This window comes from Globicephala melas, unplaced genomic scaffold (assembly GCF_963455315.2).
Source record: "Globicephala melas unplaced genomic scaffold, mGloMel1.2 SCAFFOLD_233, whole genome shotgun sequence".
Classification (NCBI taxonomy): domain Eukaryota; kingdom Metazoa; phylum Chordata; class Mammalia; order Artiodactyla; family Delphinidae; genus Globicephala; species Globicephala melas.
In genome coordinates, this window is record NW_027207404.1 from 1 (window position 1) to 19019 (window position 19019).

General features: G+C 54.7%; 1 protein-coding gene across 1 annotated transcript in view; it reads right to left on the minus strand.

The window, feature by feature from the left end:
- Positions 1–47: 47 nt before the first annotated feature.
- Positions 48–19019, minus strand: part of LOC115853157 (pleckstrin homology domain-containing family G member 4B) — a 60492-nt gene continuing 41520 nt past the window's right edge. Inside the window, 15 exon segments of the mRNA XM_060293151.1 lie at positions 48–468; positions 1065–1235; positions 1762–2031; positions 2101–2144; positions 2147–2189; positions 3134–3382; positions 5677–5951; positions 5954–6416; positions 7030–7191; positions 7273–7386; positions 11872–12019; positions 12528–12670; positions 13265–13363; positions 13709–13825; positions 15908–15994. Coding sequence (XP_060149134.1) covers positions 190–468; positions 1065–1235; positions 1762–2031; positions 2101–2144; positions 2147–2189; positions 3134–3382; positions 5677–5951; positions 5954–6416; positions 7030–7191; positions 7273–7386; positions 11872–12019; positions 12528–12670; positions 13265–13363; positions 13709–13825; positions 15908–15994 — 2664 coding nt within the window. The 3' untranslated portion in view covers positions 48–189.

Genomic DNA, 19019 nt, shown 5'->3' on the forward strand with positions numbered 1-19019 from the left:
GGGGAGACCACAGGCTGGCCATCGGCGCAGCGTCCAGGAGGCCGGGGCCTTGACCACAGGGAGAGCAGGAAGCTGACGCCACGGGTCTGAGGGCGTCTGGGAGCTGGGGCTGAGACCTCTCTCGGAGCGTGGGGGCCGGGGTCTTGCTTGTTGTTTTAAGAAGTAAGTGTTCGGTGCTGATGGGCGGTGCTAAGGAGCCCCTCGGACCGACCACGAGCCCTGCGCCCAGCCCGAGCCCAGCCCGAGCTGGCCCTGCACGCCGAGCGCCCTCCAGCCGCTCTGCCCACCTCGGCTCCGCAGAGCCTGCCACCACAGGACCTTCCCTGTCACGTCCGTCCAGGAGGTCTTGACCTCCGCGGAGCTCGCCTGGCGAATGCAGGTGTCCTGGGATTTCCGCCGCCTGCGGAACCAGATCTCAAACCTCAAGCCACTGTCCCCGACGTTCTCCGTCATCCTGATCTGTGCCATCTGCAGCCACGAGCACCGCGAGGGACCTCAGATCCTGCCCTTTGGACAACTGACCGCTCTCTGGCTGACGCTTGACCCCAGCGCCTCCGTGCCGGAGGTCCCCTCACCCAGACACCGAGTGGTGTGGACGAGGCTGGGCCGGGAGCCCGTCGCCCCTGCCCCCCCGTTCCCCCTCGCCCCCACCCCCGCCATCCACACTGGCTCCCTTGTGAGGGCTCAGTGCCCCCCCCCAGAAGGGCTCCCTGGCGCGTCATCACAGGACCCCTCCGATGAGCTCGCTGGCAGGGAAGGGGTTGTGGTGGGGCCTCTCCCGGGAGACTTCGCCCCCAGGGCCTGTCTGGGGGGAGGGGTGAGGCCCTGAGACCGCCCAGGGGAAGGCTGCCTCTGTGCTCTGCCCACCTTCACCCAAACCTGAAATGGAGTCACCGACGAGGAGACATTTGTTTTCTAGCCCCTGGACTGGCACGTGGAACACGAAGGACAAATGGCTCCTTGCGGCTTCTAGAGGCCCCAGGCTCCAAAATTCAGCCTAAGAGCCGCAATAGCAAATAACCTGGCGTCCCCTCCGGCCCCCAGCGCCCTCCCTGACGCGGTACCTTGAAGGACTGCTCGTACGCGTACACGTCGTGGCCTCCGTCCGCCTTCTGGGTCTTGCTGAACAGGATGAGGTCTTCAAACAGGAACACACGCCTCAGGTGCTTCTTCCCTCGGCAGCAAACGAGGAACTCGTCCTGGCATATCAGCCGCCCCTGTTCCTTCAGATCCACCTGCAGGCAGGCCGGCCTCTCTCAGGGGGACGGGGCATGACCTGATCCCAGCCCTGCCCTCGCGCCCCTGTAACGAAGCTTCCACAAGGCGACGGCTGCGTGAGGGTCAACTGCGCCCAGCCAGGCCGCCCCTTCATGGGAGGTGCCCCCCTGCCTCCCGTGGACGGCCCTGTCCTGGGTGACGCCTGGGCTGTCCCAAATCGCTGGGCTGAGCTCACTGGACAGAGGGCTCGGGGGCCTTCGGGTCTGCGGTGGCCGCCTGGGGCCGATCTGTCGTCTTGGAACTCTTACTAACGCTGCTCTAACAAGGCGACCGCGTCTTCACTTGGGACGGGGAATTCGGGGCGGTCCTGCCTGACCGGGAGGTCCGCTCTTCCTCCTGGCCCTGGGCGCTGGCCCCACCATGGCCCCCACAGGGGGCGAATCGGTAGGCTCAGGCCCACAGCCTAAGGCCAAGCTCAGTTTTTCCCATATCCAGTTATTTCAGAGTAGCCCCAAACACCGACGTTTAACATTGAGAGCCCGCCTGCCTCTCCTCCCGTGGCTCCCGCCCCAGCAGCCTCTCCCGGGCGTTCCCTTCCCTCTGGGCGGGGGTCTGGGGGGTCTCAAGTGTGGGCGCCTCCCCGCAGGCCTGTCCTGTGGCCCTCAGCTCGCCCAGCGCCTGCTCACGGGCGGGGCAGCCGCCAGCCTCCTGGACCAGGGCCCGGAGCAGCAGTGCGTACTTGCCCACGCGCTGCACGGGCTTCAGCAAGTAGGAGGCCAGGTCCATCTTGTCACCCAGCTCCTGCTGCTTGTTCTGCAAGGCCGGGCGATAGGGTCAGCCCGGGCCAGGCCAGGCAGCAAGGCTCACGGGCGGGACGACGACCTTGAAGAAGGCGTTGCCGTGGCTGCAGAGCAGGGCGTCCGCCCGGGCTTGTTCTTGCTGTACGGTGCGTTCCTGCCACGCTGCTCCTCCTGCGAAGGGAGGGCTGGGGTCAGAGGCCGCCCAGCTCCGCAGGGTCTTGCCGCAGTCGGGAGCGGGCACTCGGCTCCCCGGACGTGGTGGGAGCCCTAGACTCAGTCTCAAAATACCAGTTTTCAGGGAAGAGGCAAGAGGGGTGCTCAGGGGGTGGGCGCGAGGGAGGGTTTGAAATATTCATTAACAGTCAAGAACCAACTTTGGCTAAACATTTAAAATTCTCAAGATCACTGTCAACATAAAACAACACGGAAGCTGCACACAATGGCTAAAAGCATTTTTTAAGAAATAGCTGAAAAGACACAACACGTGGGACGTGCTCCAGCACCGGTGCTTTTGTCGTATTCATAGTTAACAATGCTGAACCAGGACTGTCACCTGCCCCCAGCACAGACGCTGCCCCGGTGCCCCGAACTGTGTTTCGTGACTAACTACTTGTTGAAAGAACCTTCTTTTCAGAGTAAATTAAGAATTTTATAAAGACTCAATATTCATGGTTGAGAAGAGACTTATCAAAACCTCAGGTCTCCTCGGAATGATCTATACATCCATGCGGCTCTCAGAGCTGGTCAGGAGGGTCTGGCGCTCCTCTGGAAGGGGAGCTGGGCAGGCTCGCAGGAAGACCGTGACGGGGACCAGGTGGGCTTCCTACGTGCAGGGAGCAAACCGATTTTGGACGCTGCTTTGCGCCAGCTAGCTGTGAGGGGTGGGTTGTGGACAGATTAGGTGTGATGACACAGGTGCAGCCCCAGTGCTGAGGGGCTCTCGACCAGGGTGCCGTCTGCTGACCCTGAGGCCCAAGTGTCCAGAGCCAGGTCATAACTGGCAGGGACGTATCTCCTGACCCGGACACAAGGGATCCACTCGCCTGAAACGTGGGCCGCTCCCAGCACGAGTGGGGCTGGCCTCACCCTGTTCACACAGTGGGCTGGGGACTCACATATCTCAGGAACGCGTGGCCCACGGCCCAGGGGCGGTGCCGGCAGTGCTCCAGCCCCGGGAGGAAGCGCCCGTGGTGGAAGGCGTAGAGAGTCTCCCAGTTCCCGAAAATGACGCTGCGCTTCCCTCGGAGGTCCTGGGGCAGGTCCGTCCTTTCCATTTCTGGAAAATAGTTGTCGATGACATATCCTAAGGACCTAACATACTGCCTCTCCGTGGAGATCATCTCGGCCATCACGTGCTGCGTCGGCTGCTGAAAGAGAGCCGAGGGGACGCTCAGGCCTCGCGTCATCAGCGTTATTCCTGCCTCGGAGGAAACCAGAGACTGAAACTCCAGAGTGATGAACGCGGTATGCACAGACGGGAGGCGCACAAAAGCACTGTCTCCCGTGGTTTCCCGTCTTTGGGGACGAGTAATTTGGAGGCGCTTCGCACCTGAGCTGTCCTCTCACCGGTACTGGAGGCGCTCCTCTGGCGTAGCGGAGCGCAGGGAGGTCACAGCAGAAGGAAAGCTGTGGCGACGTTTCCACGCTGCCGACCACGGCCTTTTCAGAAGAGAGATCCCTTCGGAAACTGGAAAGGAGAGATTCGCAGGCTCCCTAACTCCAACCCTGAATCCAGACGGCTTGATTCCAGCACCGTCTTAGCGGGCAGCTCTGGCAGGAAGAAGATTCGCACGCCCGCAGCAGGGAGCCCTCTGCCAGGAAGGCTGTGCTGGGGATTTGCGGGAAAACCGGTTTCTGGCGCACACCGGCGGCTAACCTACCACAAGGCGTCCCTGAAAAGTCAGCTTTACTCAGGGACCTCTGACCCAGATGCACAGAAGCCGCTGCAGCAGAGGACGGAGCGTAGGCCTGGGGGCCCGTGTGCTGCGGAGATGGACAGTAGGCGGAGGGGCCTGTCTGGGCTGGAGGTCCCCACGCACACTGCGCGTTTCTTCCCTATTTGAGAGCATCCCACCAGCCACCTTCTGAAACTACTCCATCCTAATGACACCAGTGGGGGTTGGTAGAGTTTTTCCTGCCATTATCTGTCTTTACTTTTTTTTTTTAATTGGAAGACAAGCAGCTAACCATAGGAAACGCACCGTGGTCAGAATGCTGTGAGTTCATCCTGTTTGCAGCAGACCCTGGACGGCCCCCTCACGCCTGCAGCACGGATTTTACAGGTGCTTCTTGTTTCTGGGAAGACGGCGCCTTCTGGTGGTGGGGGCCCTGGAGCCCTTGGCGGTGGCAGTGCCGACAAACACAGCTGCTGCCACGCGAGGTGCCCTTGTCACACCCACGCACGGCCGCTGAGTCACCTCCTGTAGACACTCGCCGAAAACAAGTGTTCTTCTTCAATATCCAGAAAAAAAATACACACTAGCATGGTCTGGGCATCTGGACCAAGTAAATGGAAATTGACTCATAAAGGATGGAAAGTTCTGGGGGAATGACTGCTGGCCAAGCGGCAGGAGCCCCCTCCAGACAGCTGGGTTTCCGGGAAGACGGGGCGGTCCACGCAAAGCTCCCGCCCTGGCCCCGGCATGTGGGAGGACTCGCTCCCTTGAAGGTTGTGTGCGAGGTCCCCACTGCCAGGCCTGGGCTTGGTGGGTCTGAGGCCCGTGAATGGCGGGAGGGGGACCCATCCCCAGTGGCAAAGGCAGGACAGCTTCGCCAACCTGCTCCCTCCCAGACCCAGGACGTGCACTCTGGGTGGCCAGGCGGCTCCCGGTGAGTGGACCACGCCTACCCCTGCCTTCTGCTGCCCAGACACCTTCAAAATGAGCTGGAAGGCCATCCACAGACACGCAGCTCTCCCTGCGCCTGCCCACACCCCACAAGGTCCACCTTTGACAAGGTGGTTGAAGGTTGTTTCAGAAGAGCATTTTGTAACCGTCTCAGTTCAGATTCGAGCTGCTCTCTGGAGGAAACACACGTGGACCCATCCGATGAGCAAAGGACACCAGGGGATGCCCCTCCAGCCAGGGCTCACTGCAAACAGGGACAAACAACCCAGAGGCTGGGAGGCCAGGCTGGCGTCACGGACTGTCACTGGGGTGGGCGGGGTCCTTGACCACTTTTTATCCAGACAGTTAACAAGAAGTATCTTTTTGCAAACATCTTCCTAAAGATTTAACAAAATAAACGGACATCTTCATTTGGGCAACAGATAAACGGGCACACACCTCTCACCTCAATACTTAGAGACTTTTTTTAAAAGCAATTTTTAAAGTAATTTCTTCACGTTGTGGGCTTGGTTTGCTTATTGTAATTTTCTAGAAATGGGCTCTAAACAACTAGAGTTGGTTGTTTAACCATCAGAGCGGGTGTGCTAGGTCACTACACGCCCCGAAAAAGGAGGCGGCTGTCAGAGATTCTGTTCTGAGCACAGGGAGATCACTAACGTCTTGTTTAAAATCAGACGTGAGTGCTTCAGCCTGGACCTGACGCGGAAGGCCCGGGGGGCGTCCGTGGGTTTCCCACGCTGGGGAAGGGCATTTCACGGCTCTGGGTCTCTAGACCCCACTGACCACTAGGCCCACAGGTTGAGGGCATCTGCCTCACCTTCCAGCTTGCCCTTCCCATCCTCCTCGGAGGGGTGGGTCCTGGAGGGAGAGGACAGACTCCGGTTCCGAGGGAGCCGAGGGCTCTCGGCACGTGGCCTCAGCGGGGGCCGCTTCTCTGAGGCCACAGCAGTGCCGATCACCTCCAGGCCTTTGATGAAGACCCCAGTGTGGCCCAGCCGGAGGGAGTCGCTGGGGCCACTGTCAAGCTGAGGAGTCGCGAAGCTTTGTGCTTTCTTCCTAATTTTCTGCGGGGGGTGCTTCCTGGGGTGGGCGGGGAGCAGGTGCCGCTGCTGTCCTGTGCGTGCACACCTGGGCGCAGGTGCTCGCCCTGCCCACACACAGCAGCTTGTCCGGCGAGGCCGGGCAGCAGTCAGGCCCACTCCCCAGCTCGGCCCTCGGGGTCAGCAGGAGGGGTCCAGGAAGGCTCAAGGGGCTGCCCCTCGGGTCCCTGGGCAAGCTCGTGCTTCAGGGGGCTCCAGCCCAGAGGCAGGGTGCCGGGGCCCGGGGCCTCTTCTCCAAGGGCCTCTTGCCAGTGGCGTCGGGTCTGCCGGCTCTGCAGCCACAAGGTTTGGCCCCGTGGCAGCGCCCACTGGCCGCCGGGGCCCACCACCACCACGCTCGCCCTGGGGAAGCTCTGCACGGCCTGCCGGCGACACCGCTTCAGATCCTCGGTGACCAGCTCTGGGTCCGGGTGCTCTAGGCACTGACTGCACCGCAGCGTCCGCCCGCTCACCTGCCCGGCACAGGAGGGCACCGGTCAGTGCAGTGAAGGACGGTCACGGCCAAGGCGGCCTGAGCCAGCACCCTGAGTAAACTCAGGTCACGCTCTGCCTGCTGACCAGGTCGCCCAAAGTGAGAACCAGGGTGAGCCAGAGGCCAGAGTGAGAGGAAGACCCTGTGCTCGCGGTGGCAACTGCCGGCCGGACTCGACCGTGGGCATCAGGGCTGGAGAGGCCGTGAGACGGTCCGCCGGGTGTGCGACCCATGGGCCAGGGACCTCGGGCCGAGAGTTCCAGGCCTGCCCTGGCCTCTTGGGTTCTGTGCTCCTGAGGAGTCTGGCCCTGGCGCCCTAACGGCAGGCATTCTAGGGCGCTAGCGAGAGTGCGGGTGCGGCTGTGCTGCAATCGTTCTGGGATCTTTGACAGTAAGTGGACTTTTATAACTGAGCCGGTAAACAGAAAGAACAGTTCACGAGTCCTCGTGGCCTGTCTGTCCGGTACAATAAATAAACCCCTCACAGGTCTACGGAGAGCCTGGCGGGGGGGCGCCCACCTCGCAGCGAATGTCCGCAGCAAGGACTGGGCCACGTGTGCACACCCTGGGAGGGACTGGGCCGGGGCTCTTACCGTCTCGCAGAACTCGGACCCGAGGGCCTGCCTGGCCAGCTCGCCCTCCCTCCGCTCAGCCAGGCCGGCCTTGGCGCTCAGACTCCTTCTGAAGTCCTGGGTCCCTTCCTCTGCACCTTGCAAGTCCTCTTCCATCAGCCGTAGCCCTTTCGGACGATATTGCTGCGGCCCAAGGAGCAAAGAATCAGAACAAGCCCCAGCAGTGCCCTGGGTGTCCCTGCATGTGTCCTGGTGGGCACCCACCGTCAGCCTGTCCGGGAGAGCCCGGGACGCCTGCCACTGCTTTGCATTCCCCAGAGACAGCAGCTCCAAAGGCCCGAGGAATTTCTCTCTTTCTTTTTCAAACCACGATGTGATCTACGTAGGAAAAGAAGGTTTTACTTTTCAATGTGCTAAGGAGTCCGGCCCTAAGACTTCGGAGGACAAAGGAGGTGTCAGATGCCGCCTCGGGGGGGGGGGCCGGTGCATCTGATTCCTACAGCCACACGCCTCGTCTGAACGGCGTCTCCTGAGCGCATCCGAAGGCTACTCGGCCTCAGTCTGATCCACGGTTCTCACTTGTGACTTTTCAATCTGTGAGTGGGAGTGACGCGTGGGTTGGAGAGGGACTGGGATGACCACAGGCCTCCACGGCTCACGTTTATAACTTTTAATTGTTTGGAGGTGGAAATTAAGATCATTGAGAAATGGATCCAGAAGTTTCAGTTTCAAAACTTGTTACTATGCTACACAAACTCCAGAAACATTCCTCAGGCTGGTGGCACCTGGGAGGGACGGAGGGGCGATGGCAGGCCTGCCTGCACCTACACAGTCCGATGTGGTCACGGTCATCACTTTAGAGACGCAGTTCCCATGGCAACAGCACTACGCTCACTGCGGGCACGTCAGAGGCAAACCCTCACAGGGCAATGCAGGGGCATCCGGTCGTTAGACACCCAGGAAGAGGTTTGCTATTAAAAAATGGAGCGATTGGGCTGTATCTATCAGGACAATAATTGTATTTAATGAACTCAGATGTATGAGCAGAGGAGAGAGACCAGAGTACATGCTCTTTGTGGACAGAGTCATGGAAAAAGACCATCAAACCTAGATTTTTGCAAGGAAGCACCTGCAGTCCTAGAACTGCCAGGTAGAGAAGAGGAAATGGTCAGCAGGGCAGAGGCGCCTCAGAGGTGGAGTCCCACTTCCGACCTCGAGAAAAAATAAATTCCAGTCGGTTTGAAAAATTAAATGGAGAAATTCAAACCATGAAAGTCTTATAATGGAATACATTAGTCATTCTGTAACCGAAAGACAGGAAAAGCCACATAAATCATAAGCAAAGTTAAAGGACAAATTACAAATATCTGCAACACAATCAAAGGATTAGAAGTGACATAATGAAACTATTACAAACTGTAGGGAAATTGGCCAAGTACACGAAAAAGCAATTTATTAGGGAAGTAAAAATAACCAATAAATGTAGGAAGAAAAGGTTCAACTGCCGCATAAAAGATCCGAATGCAGACAATGATGAGACACTTTATCGTCACCTGTCAGACGGCAAACGAGAAAGCCGGCCTCCGAAGGCTGCCGAGAGCCCAGGCTGGGCCAGCTGTCTGGAAGGCTGCTGGAAGATTCTGAAAACCTCAGGAGGTGCGCCCTGACCCTCCAATCCAGCCTAGGAATTTGCAAACAATCACCAAGTGTGAAGGATGTGCAGGTGGCGATGTCTGTAATAGCGAACAGCAGGGCAGAGCCCCGGGGACTCCCACCGGCGTGCGTGCCCATGCAGCCCCACCTCAGGGCCCGCCAGAGGAGCGCATGAGGCAGGATCTCACTGTGGTTAAAGCCTAGGTCCTCTCTAGTTCTTCCACAGTGTGCGTGCAATTGCTTAGGAAAAAAAAGCAACTTAACACACTATATAGGATGATCCCACTTTTAGGTTAAAGTGTATTTAGTTTTGGGTGAAGACGGCAGGCTAAAACTTATCTAACTTTGATCCCTCCTGGAACACTGCTAAAGCTTCAGTAACCTCTTTCAAGGTATAAAGGATGGGGACAACAGACAGGCTGGGAAGGAGGGGCACTGGGGGCCCTGGGCATCCTGCGCAGGCGGCGCAGCTGACGAGGAGGTGAGGGAGACCTGGAGCTGCGAGAGGTGGGGGCCCCAGTGCACGCGCCGTCCACCCCGCAGCGCCCGGGTGCTCTCTGCGCAGGGGGAGGCAGGCAGAGGCCACGGGAACACGGAGTCTCACCTCCTCCCTGGCGTGCAGCCAGGCCCGCCCCTCGGGGGTCGGAGGCCGCATCTCTGGAGGAGCCCACGAGCCCAGGAGGTGGGCCCAGCAGGGGCCTCCAGCGGCCCCGCCCCACTCGGCAGCTGGGCAGGCAACCTAGGATCACCAGGAGAGCCTCCAGCATGAAAAAGAGAAGCCAGGACAGGCCTGCAGAAGCCCCCTCGGAGGCGAGAGAGGCTGGGCAGACACCACGACCAGTATTTCAGCCAAGAGTAAGTCAGGTGCTGTGAAGAAGGTCCATTGAGAGGAATAAACAAACAAAACCCCCATGGAAGTTAACAACGTTAGAGCAGAGGCAGAAACACACAAGTGGGGTCAGAAGATAAAGTCGATAAAATCTACTCTGAAAGTAGAGGAAAAGGCCAGCGACGTGGAAAATGGAAAAGGAAGAAAACGAGCGGACCAGCAGGAAGCGTGGAATTTGGGAAACGGGGGTGCTCATCAAGAAACCCCAGCATCCCCAGCGCCTAGGGAGGCAAAGGAGGAGCCTCTGCTCACCAGGCGGAGGCGGCCTGAGGACCAGAGGTGGACGAGGTTCCCAGGAGAAAGCAGGGCCCAGCCCAAGGCTGAGAGTGCAGCAGAACAGACTCTCCACCGCAACCCGTGAGGCTAAGTGACCAGTACGGTGCCTCTGTCCCGGCGGGAGAATAAACTACTGAGAACCGTGAAGGAGAAGAGACAGCATCGGATGCGCAGGTCTTAGAGTTTCCCTCCTTCCTCTGGGAAGTCCTGGAGGGCATTTTATAATAAAATACATAATATATAAGAAACAGTAGACCCCATAGGATGGAGGAGGCCCCAGAGGCCAGGGAATCGACCCTACGGGTAGACGGGGGACCCCACAGGATGGAGGAGCCCCAGGCAGGGCCCACCCCCAGGCTGGGGTGTCTCGAGTCAGCCATGCTCCAGGCTGCCACCACCGGGCCCAGGTGAGCTGGTCAGCCCCTTGTCTGTGCTTCCCTGCAGCCTGGATCAGCTGGGTCACCATCTCCCACCACCCAGGCCCCCCACTGGCCCGTGGCTGGGCGCTAGGGCTGTTTGTGGGGAGACCAGGGAGGGAAAATACACAGTGTGCAACCCCACTGTGACTGCTGGCTGTCCTGGGGACCAGCCTGGGGTGCCCTGGGGGTGGCGCCCCTCCCACCCTGACTGCCCCACGGTGACCAGACACTGGAGGACGCAGGGCCAGCTGAGGGTCCAGAGAGTCTCCAGCCACTCTTCACTGCCCCTATGCTGCTGGCTGGGCGGGGGGCCCTGGCTTCACATTCACTAACCAGGAAACAATGGCTGATAAAATAATAAGGATTTTACTTGAAAAACATAAGCTTTTGGAAATCGTTATATGCATATGAATATAAAGAAGATCTGGATTCAAATAGCGAGTGTTACACTGGTTATGTCAGGTAGCCCAGTGCCATACCTCCTGGAGCCCTGACTGTCACCTCCCCCTGGAGCCCTGACTGTCACCTCCCCCTGGAGCCCTGACTGGTCACCTCTCCCAGGACACTGACCTGGTAGCCTCCCCACTGGAGCACTGACTGTCACCTCCCCCTAGTGCCTTGACTGGTCTCCTCCTCCTGGAGCCCTGTCACCTCCCCATGGAGCCCTGGCTGGTCACCTCTCCCAGACACTGACCTGGTCGCCTCCACCCTGGAGCCCTGTCACCTCCCCCTGGAGCCCTGACTGGTCACCTCCCCCTGGGGCCCTGACTGTCACTTCCCCCTGGCTCCCTGACTGGTCACCTCCCCCTGGAGCCCTGACTGGTCACCTCCCCTTGGAGCCCTGTCACCTCCCCCTGGCTCCCTGACTGGTCACCTCTCCTGGACACTGACCTGGTCGCCTCCCCCCTGGAGCTCTGACTGGTCACCTCCCCCTGGAGCCCTGAATGTTCACCTCCCCCTGGAGCCCTGAATGTTCACCTCCCCCTGGAGCTCTGACTGGTCACCTCCCCCTGGAGCCCTGTCACCTCCCCCTGGCTCCCTGACTGGTCGCCTCCCCCCTGGAGCCCTGACTGGTCACCTCCCCCTGGAGCCCTGACTGTCACCTCCCCCTGGAGCCCTGAATGTTCACCTCCCCCTGGAGCCCTGAATGTTCACCTCCCCCTGGAGCTCTGACTGGTCACCTCCCCCTGGAGCCCTGTCACCTCCCCCTGGCTCCCTGACTGGTCGCCTCCCCTCTGGAGCCCTGACTGGTCACCTCCCCCTGGAGCCCTGAATGTTCACCTCCCCCTGGAGCTCTGACTGGTCACCTCCCCCTGGAGCCCTGTCACCTCCCCCTGGCTCCCTGACTGGTCACCTCCCCCTGGAGCCCTGACTGGTCACCTCCCCTTGGAGCCCTGTCACCTCCCCCTGGCTCCCTGACTGGTCACCTCTCCTGGACACTGACCTGGTCGCCTCCCCCCTGGAGCTCTGACTGGTCACCTCCCCCTGGAGCCCTGACTGGTCACCTCCCCCTGGAGCCCTGACTGGTCACCTCCCCCTGGCTCCCTGACTGGTCACCTCCCCCTGGAGCCCTGAATGGTCACCTCCCCCTGGAGCCCTGACTGGTCACCTCTCCCGGACACTGACCTGGTCACCTCCCCCCTGGAGCCCTGACTGGTGTCCTCGCTCCTGGAGCTCCTCCAGTGCCTGCAGACACCTGTTGGAGGCGAGGACCAGCCTGTGGACCTCTTCGTCTACTTGGTCGTACAGCCTGCAGGCAGCCTCGATGGCGTCCCTGGAAAGAGAAGGCAGCTGTCGGAGTGTCTGTTCACAGCAAGCCCCGAGTCGGTGACACCTGGTTACAAACCCCAGCTGCACTCTGTACATCTGACGAAAACGGAAGCCCCCGAGGAGGCCCGCAGCCTGAGCAGAGCGTAAACACGCCTGTGAGCTGCAACACCCTGCCAGCCACAGGTGCGGGCACCCCGGAGGCGGCAGGGCAACGTGGGTGGGTGGGCCCGGTGCCCGGGAGGCAACAGGCAAGGAAGCATTTGGTAGGACGGATGCTGAGTCCCAGGAAGTGACCCTTCTCCACCTGAGCCTTCCAAGGAATCTGCTAGGCTTCCTTCAGTTACAAAGGGAATTAATCTCTGGTCAGTCACAGTGTGTCCGTCAGAGGAATGGAGGTTTGAACTCCTTGGAGACACTGCAGGTGATGAAGACGGGCTTCCCGTGACTGGGCAGAGCACTGGGAATCGCCCCGGCTGGGCTGCGGTCCGGCGCTGCCCCAGCGGGACACTCACTGGTAGTCTTGGCCGGCGCCGTGCTCCTCCCTCCTCAGCCGTGCCAGCACGGTGCCGCCTTCCAGCCGGAGGGCCACCAGCCGCGCGTCTTCCAGGACACGCTTCATCATCGCCCTGTGCTTGCCGATCAACTCTGCGACCTCCTGCCCGGGGTAGGACAAACGTGCTTGGAAGCCCTCCTCCAGTCCTCCCAAGCCTAGCGCTAATGGACACGTCAGTGTGACCCACGTCCCTGCTCTGTCAACCGAGCTAAAAGTGGGTGGGCTTGGCACACCCCACACGCCGCCCAGTCCCCGTAGGAACGTAGCACAGCTCCAGATGCCCTTGCCCAAGGGAAGGGAGATCTGAGGGCAGAGAGCAAGAGGGAAGCTTAAAGGCGGCAGCAGGAGGAGATGCTGGCATTTAGACGAGGCCGTGGATTTCACCGCGCACCCTGGGACCGGGAGGCATCTCCAGGGCCCTGGTTCCTAGGCTGTCAAGGTCCCTCCAGCCAGTCCACCTCTGTGTCTCCTGACAGCAAATCACTTGTGCCTCGGTGGCATGTCAGCAAATGTAGTGGTGATGTTTCTTTTCTGGGCAGAGTGGGATTTTTTTGGTCACAAGGGAAGTTTTTTGCTAATTGAAAGGGATCTATGAATGAAAAAGGGCTTGAAAATTTTTGCTGAGGATGATGGTTTTGACCCAACTGTTGTGTTCCCACCTATCTGTCAAATAAAATAAAATACACGAGAACCTACCTGTGCTGTGCTTGGGGTCCTGTGGGTGTTCAGGGAGTGGACTGAATTTTGTAGGAAAACAATGGCTTCCTCGCAGTTTGAGGTGAAGGGCTCCAGCTTCTATTGAGGTTTGAGAGCCAGGAGACATAAAGACAGGTTCTGTTAGATGTTGAAACAAGCAGCTGTGAGTTCCCACATTTAAACCCATCTCAGGTTGCAAAGCCTGCCGTGCGGCCGCCCGGTGACCTCTGCACATCAATAGAAGTTCCTCCCCTGCCCAGGGAGGGGTTTCAGTGGCATTCTCAAGGGTGCCATGGTGTGGCTGTCCAGAAACAGACTGTTGATGGCGACTATGACAGGTGTGACACTTGGTGGGGGGATGCCCTTTTCTGATTTAAGTAAAAAATCCATCTAAGGAGAAGCCCAGGAGACTGGCATGTGCAGCAGCTGTGAGTTGCACCTTACCCGACGGAAGCAGATCCAGGCACTGTGGCTGTAGGGAAAGGAGCCCTCGAGGTCTGCAGTCAGCTGGGAGCTGTCGACAAATTTGTGCAGGGCCTTCAGGGAACCCACCAGCTCACACTGCCAAGGAAGGCATTCACTGGTTGGTCATGGCCATGGACGCAGCTCTCGGGAAAAACCACTAGAATGGCTCACTCCTGGGAAAACTGCTGGGTTACTCGGTTGAGAGGATTGAGAAGCAACTTTAGGGTTCAGCTATCCTGCCTGCTGGTGGCATTACTGGAGTATATGTGGGTGGACACAGGAATCTAACTGAGACGTGAAAGGAGAGACAGCAAAGAGAAACAGAGGAAAGACCAAAAGAATGGAAAAGTTGGGGAAGAACAGACGGCAAGATGTTAACAGGAAAAGGGAAAGGGCAGGACGAGGAAGGGAAAAGTGAGAGGATGAATCAAGGATGAGCTACTTCTGGTTTGGCAGAGTTGAACCTCCCCAGACAAAACCAGACTCTGGATAAAGTATAATGACAGCCATCCGAAAGCTCTGGAGGGTGAACAAAGCCACCATGGAGGCAACTGAAACTGGGTAAAGGGACTGGCATGGGGTGGCTCCCTGTTTTTGTGGCTTTGGCCTGAAGGCAGGCTGCCAATATGGTGAGGCTGGAGTGGCTGAAGCTCTGATAGAAAATGGGCATCTTTCTGGCCTAAACAGCCAGAGGATAGAGCTGGGGCAGAACGTGAAGGTCAATATCCACCCCACGGAGAAAGCTGGGGAAAGGGAGCTCCAGTTGTGTGCAATTGGACCTACTCAGTCTAATCAAGTTAAATGCATGCTAAAACAGCATTCTGTGAAGGTTTATAATAGAATCCAGAGTCTCTACAACAGAATATTCACAATGTTCAAAAGATAATCCAAAATTACTTGACACACAAAGAATCAGGAAAATGTGACTATTCTGAAGCTTCAGGAAAAGACAATCAACAGAGATCAACCCAGGAAAGACCACAGATGCTGTAATTAATTACGACAGGACTTTAAAACAGCTATTATAACTATGTCAATGATGTAAAGGAAAAGATGCTTGCAATTAATGAGACAATAGGAAATCTCAGCAGAAACATAGAAAATCTATTTTAAAACCCACTGAAAATTTTATAGCTGAAAAACACAATATCTGAACTAAAAAACTCACTGGATGGGCTTAATAGCTGAATGGAGTCAGTGACCTTGAAGATAGGTCAAGAGAAACAATCTGATCTGAAGAAAAGAGGAGAAAAAAAGTGAAAAAACCTCCCAGATTCTCAAAGACTTATGGGACAATATCACTACTGTATGTGTAACTGAAATCAAGAAAGAGAGGAGAGAATGAGCAGAAAAGACTCTTAAGAAATAATGATTGAAAACTTCCTAAATTTGGTGATAAACATAAACGTAAATGTTCAAGAAGTTCAGCCAAACTTAACAGGATAAATAAGGAGAAAACCATGCCGAGTCACGTTATAGTCAATTTGCTAAAAAAGAAGGAGAAAATCTTAGACGTGGCCAGAGAAAAATGACACATTCCCTATACATGAACTTTTTTACTATGAACTTTTCATCAGAAACTAGGAAGGCCAGAAGACACCAGAACAACATCTTTAAAGTGCGGAACAAACAAACAAACAAACTACTGTCAAGCCAGAGTTCTATATCTAGCGAAAATATCCTTCAAGAATGAAGGCTGGGAACTCCCTGGCGGTCCAGTGGTTAGGACTCTGTGCTTCCACTGCAGGGGGCACAGGTTCGATTCCTGGTCAGGAACTAAGATCCCGCAAGCCACGTGGCATGGCCAAAAATAAGTAAAGAAAAATAAAGAAAAACAGAAAAGAAATCTGAGAGGAAGAGAGAACATTTTAAAAAAATGAATGAAGGCAAGGTAAAGACATTTTCAGATAAAAGAGAAAGAAGCAAGAAGAGAAGGAAAGAAAACAAATGAGGTAGAGAAGAAAAACCAGATTTTTAAAAGTTTTCTAATGTCATGCTCTGCAGGGGTCCTGCAAGCATTCAAGGCATTGGAGACAGGTTTCCAGGCTCCTGTACGGAAGCAACTACATCTTACAGAAATTCTTTCGTGCGTTATCTCATCTAGGTGCCCTAATATTTAATTTTATGCATCACTCAGGGTCTATCTGTCAGAGTCATCAGTCAGTCTAAAACCATTACCTGAATTGTTGCATCCTTGTCAGGCCTAAATGCTGATTCTTTATCCACCAGCAGCAAAATACTATGAATTAAGGGAGGAGATGTGTTCTGAAATAAGAAATACTGATTAGCTTTCTAATTTTTAACTTCATTGAGTTAATAAAATTGTCCAATTTTTATTGGTTCTACTTTGATAAGTTCCAAAAGTTCCTAAAATGCATAAAATGCAGTTGCCTTTGCTGTGGATATAAATTACTTGCCCTTATGAATTTTAAGGTAATCAGGTTTACTGATTATAACTAACACAGGATAAATTCACCCTTTTTTGCGTGCAGCTCTCTAAGTTTTGACATAACTTATAGTCGCGTAGCCGCCACCACAGTGAATAAATAAGACAGTTTAGCACCCCGCACATCTCTTCGCGTGCCCTGTGGCCCAGCCCCGCAGTCCCGGGCAACCACCCAGCTGTCTTCTGTCTCCGTAAACTGCCTTTCCGTATATCGTATGAGCGGACTCATGCAGTGCAGTATCGGCTTCTCTCACTTAGCACACTGCCCTGAGACGCATCCCCATTGCTGGGAGGTCAGTAGCTCACGCCTCTCACTGCTCATCATGTTGCCTCGACTGCAGGCACCACAGTCTTGTCGTTCACTCAGCAGATGAAGGACATGTGTGTTGTTTCCAGTCTCTGGCAATCATAAACAAAGCCTGTAAACACTGTGTTTTCATTTCTTTTGTGTAACTATCCAGCCATTGGTTTGCCGGGTGCTACGGTTAAGTGTGTGTTTAGCTTGTGACTAACAGCCAAACAGTCTTCCCGAGCGGCTACACTGTCCTGCATCGCACCAGCAACACCCCGGTCTTGTTCTCGTCAAGTTTGTGGTTGTAGTTGTATGTGTGATCTCATTTTGGTTTTAATTTGCATTTCTCCAGTGACTAAAGACGTTGAACATATATATATTTTTTTCTTTAGCGGTACGCGGGCCTCTCACTGTTGTGGCCTCTCCCGTTGCGGAGCACAGGCTCTGGACGCGCAGCCTCAGCGGCCATGGCTCACGGGCCCAGCCGCTCCGCGGCACGTGGGATCTTCCCGGACCGGGGCACGAACCCGCGTCCCCTGCCTCGGCAGGCGGACTCCCAACCACTGCGCCACCAGGGAGGCCCCGACCATATTTTTATGTGCCTATTTCCCGTTCATCAATTGTTTTTGGTAAAGTCTGTTCAAATATTTTGCCCATATTTTACTGGACTTTTTCCTCTATTGAGTTCTGAGACTTTATATATTCTAGATACAAGTCTTTTATCAGATATGTGTTTTGCAAACATTTTATCACAGTCTTGGCTTTGTATTTTCATTTTAGTAACAATGTCTTCTGAGGAGAAGTTTTAAATTTGGATGAAGTTCAATTTATCATTTTCTTCTTTTACGGATTATGCTGTTGGGGTCAGAGCTAAGAAATAGTCGACTAAACCAAGGTCATGAAGATTTTCTGTTTTCTTCTGGTGGTTTTGCAGTTTTAGATTTTACACGTAGGTCTAAGATCCATTTTCAGTTAATTTTTATATATCATATGAAGTATGTGTTGAAGATTTCTTTTTTCTCTTTTCTTTTGCATACAGATGTCCAATTGTTCCAACTCTATTGGTTGAAAAAAATCTTATTTTTAGAGAGTGTTTATGACTTTAATCAAACTCCTGTTTCTGTCTGCTAGATTATACTGAGGCCAGATCATTCCGCAATAAGATGCTTTATTTACCCAGTGTTTCTTCATTCATATTCCCTAAGGCTTTACTTTTTAATACTTTCTTATAAACAAATTTTAGGCTTTCTTGTAATCCCCTAGTTTGAAATGAATTTACTGGATGAGCCTCAGGACTAACTGATATCTTATCTATTTTAAGTTCATCCTATGTACTTATATTTTTGTTAAGTGGCTTCTTGTGGATGACACTTTGTAAATATTTGTTGAATGGAGAAGCCATAGAAAAGCCACAGAAAAGAACAATCTTGTTTCCCTATTTTAGAGCCATATTCTATTTCTCTTACTCAGTTTAGCTAAAATTTTGAGTTATCCTGCATTAAAACTACAAACAGTTTGGAAAAGTGTTTTATATTTCTCATATATTCCTATTTGAGTGAATTTTTACTATTAGGATTTGTTACTATTCCAAAGAGAATTAATGTTAATTCTCAGATAAGAGAGAACAGTTAATGATTTATGACAATTACCATGTTAATAAGGTAATAGTTACCTGCTGTGAGCGGGGTAAGGGATGCGCAAAGTCTCAGGAGTTTCTTCCACCAAGGGAAAAAAGTCACTATTCCCTTTTCAAAATGGAAAGCTTTTTATGGTATCTGAACTTTAATAATTTAACAAATTTGAAGTATACTTACTTGAGGTAGATATGAAGAACAGCTGAGATTTTTTGCCCTTTGTAAAAATATTTAAGTACTTTTATACATCCCTCAAAATTTAAATTGAAAATGGACACATGATCCTTAAATTCCAGCTCATTTCCATTCCTCTCCTTTGCATCGGAAATCTTGCCGTCAGCTGAGCCAAAAACAGGGCAGAGGTCTGCAGGCCAGCTTTCTCTGCAAGGCCCTCAGGGCTGTCTGAAAGCCAGCTTTGTGGAACAGTTATGTCCGACATGGAAAAGAATTGGATCTCCTCTCGTAACCCCATCATGAAGCTCCTTAGACTATTAGCGTGTCATAAAAGGTCCCAGACGTAGCTGACGTTTCCCCAGGTCCTAGCTTCTGCTCTGGGAGTTGCGTGGGTGGTCAGGGACCACCTCTCTCAGGCCTGACTCCCGCATGGGACCCGAGTGGCCCAGGATTTAAGGGAAGTCTGAACAAAAAGAAATGCTGGGGAAACCGGTAAGTGGCCAGGTCCGATCTGCCTAGATCTCAGGTCAACAGCTAGGGTGGGGAAGCGCGGCAGACTTTCTGCGAAGGGCTCGCTCGTCTCCGCCTGAGGCTGGAGCCCTGATTTCCACGGGCTCTTCATGGTTGATGATATTCACGTTCCCATCGGATGCCAAAGGAGCAGAGCTGCCAGTCCTCCCGCTTTAGGAAACGCCCGCAGAGTGTGCAGACGTGCATCTGCGTCTTCCTGGCTGTCTGGCCCTG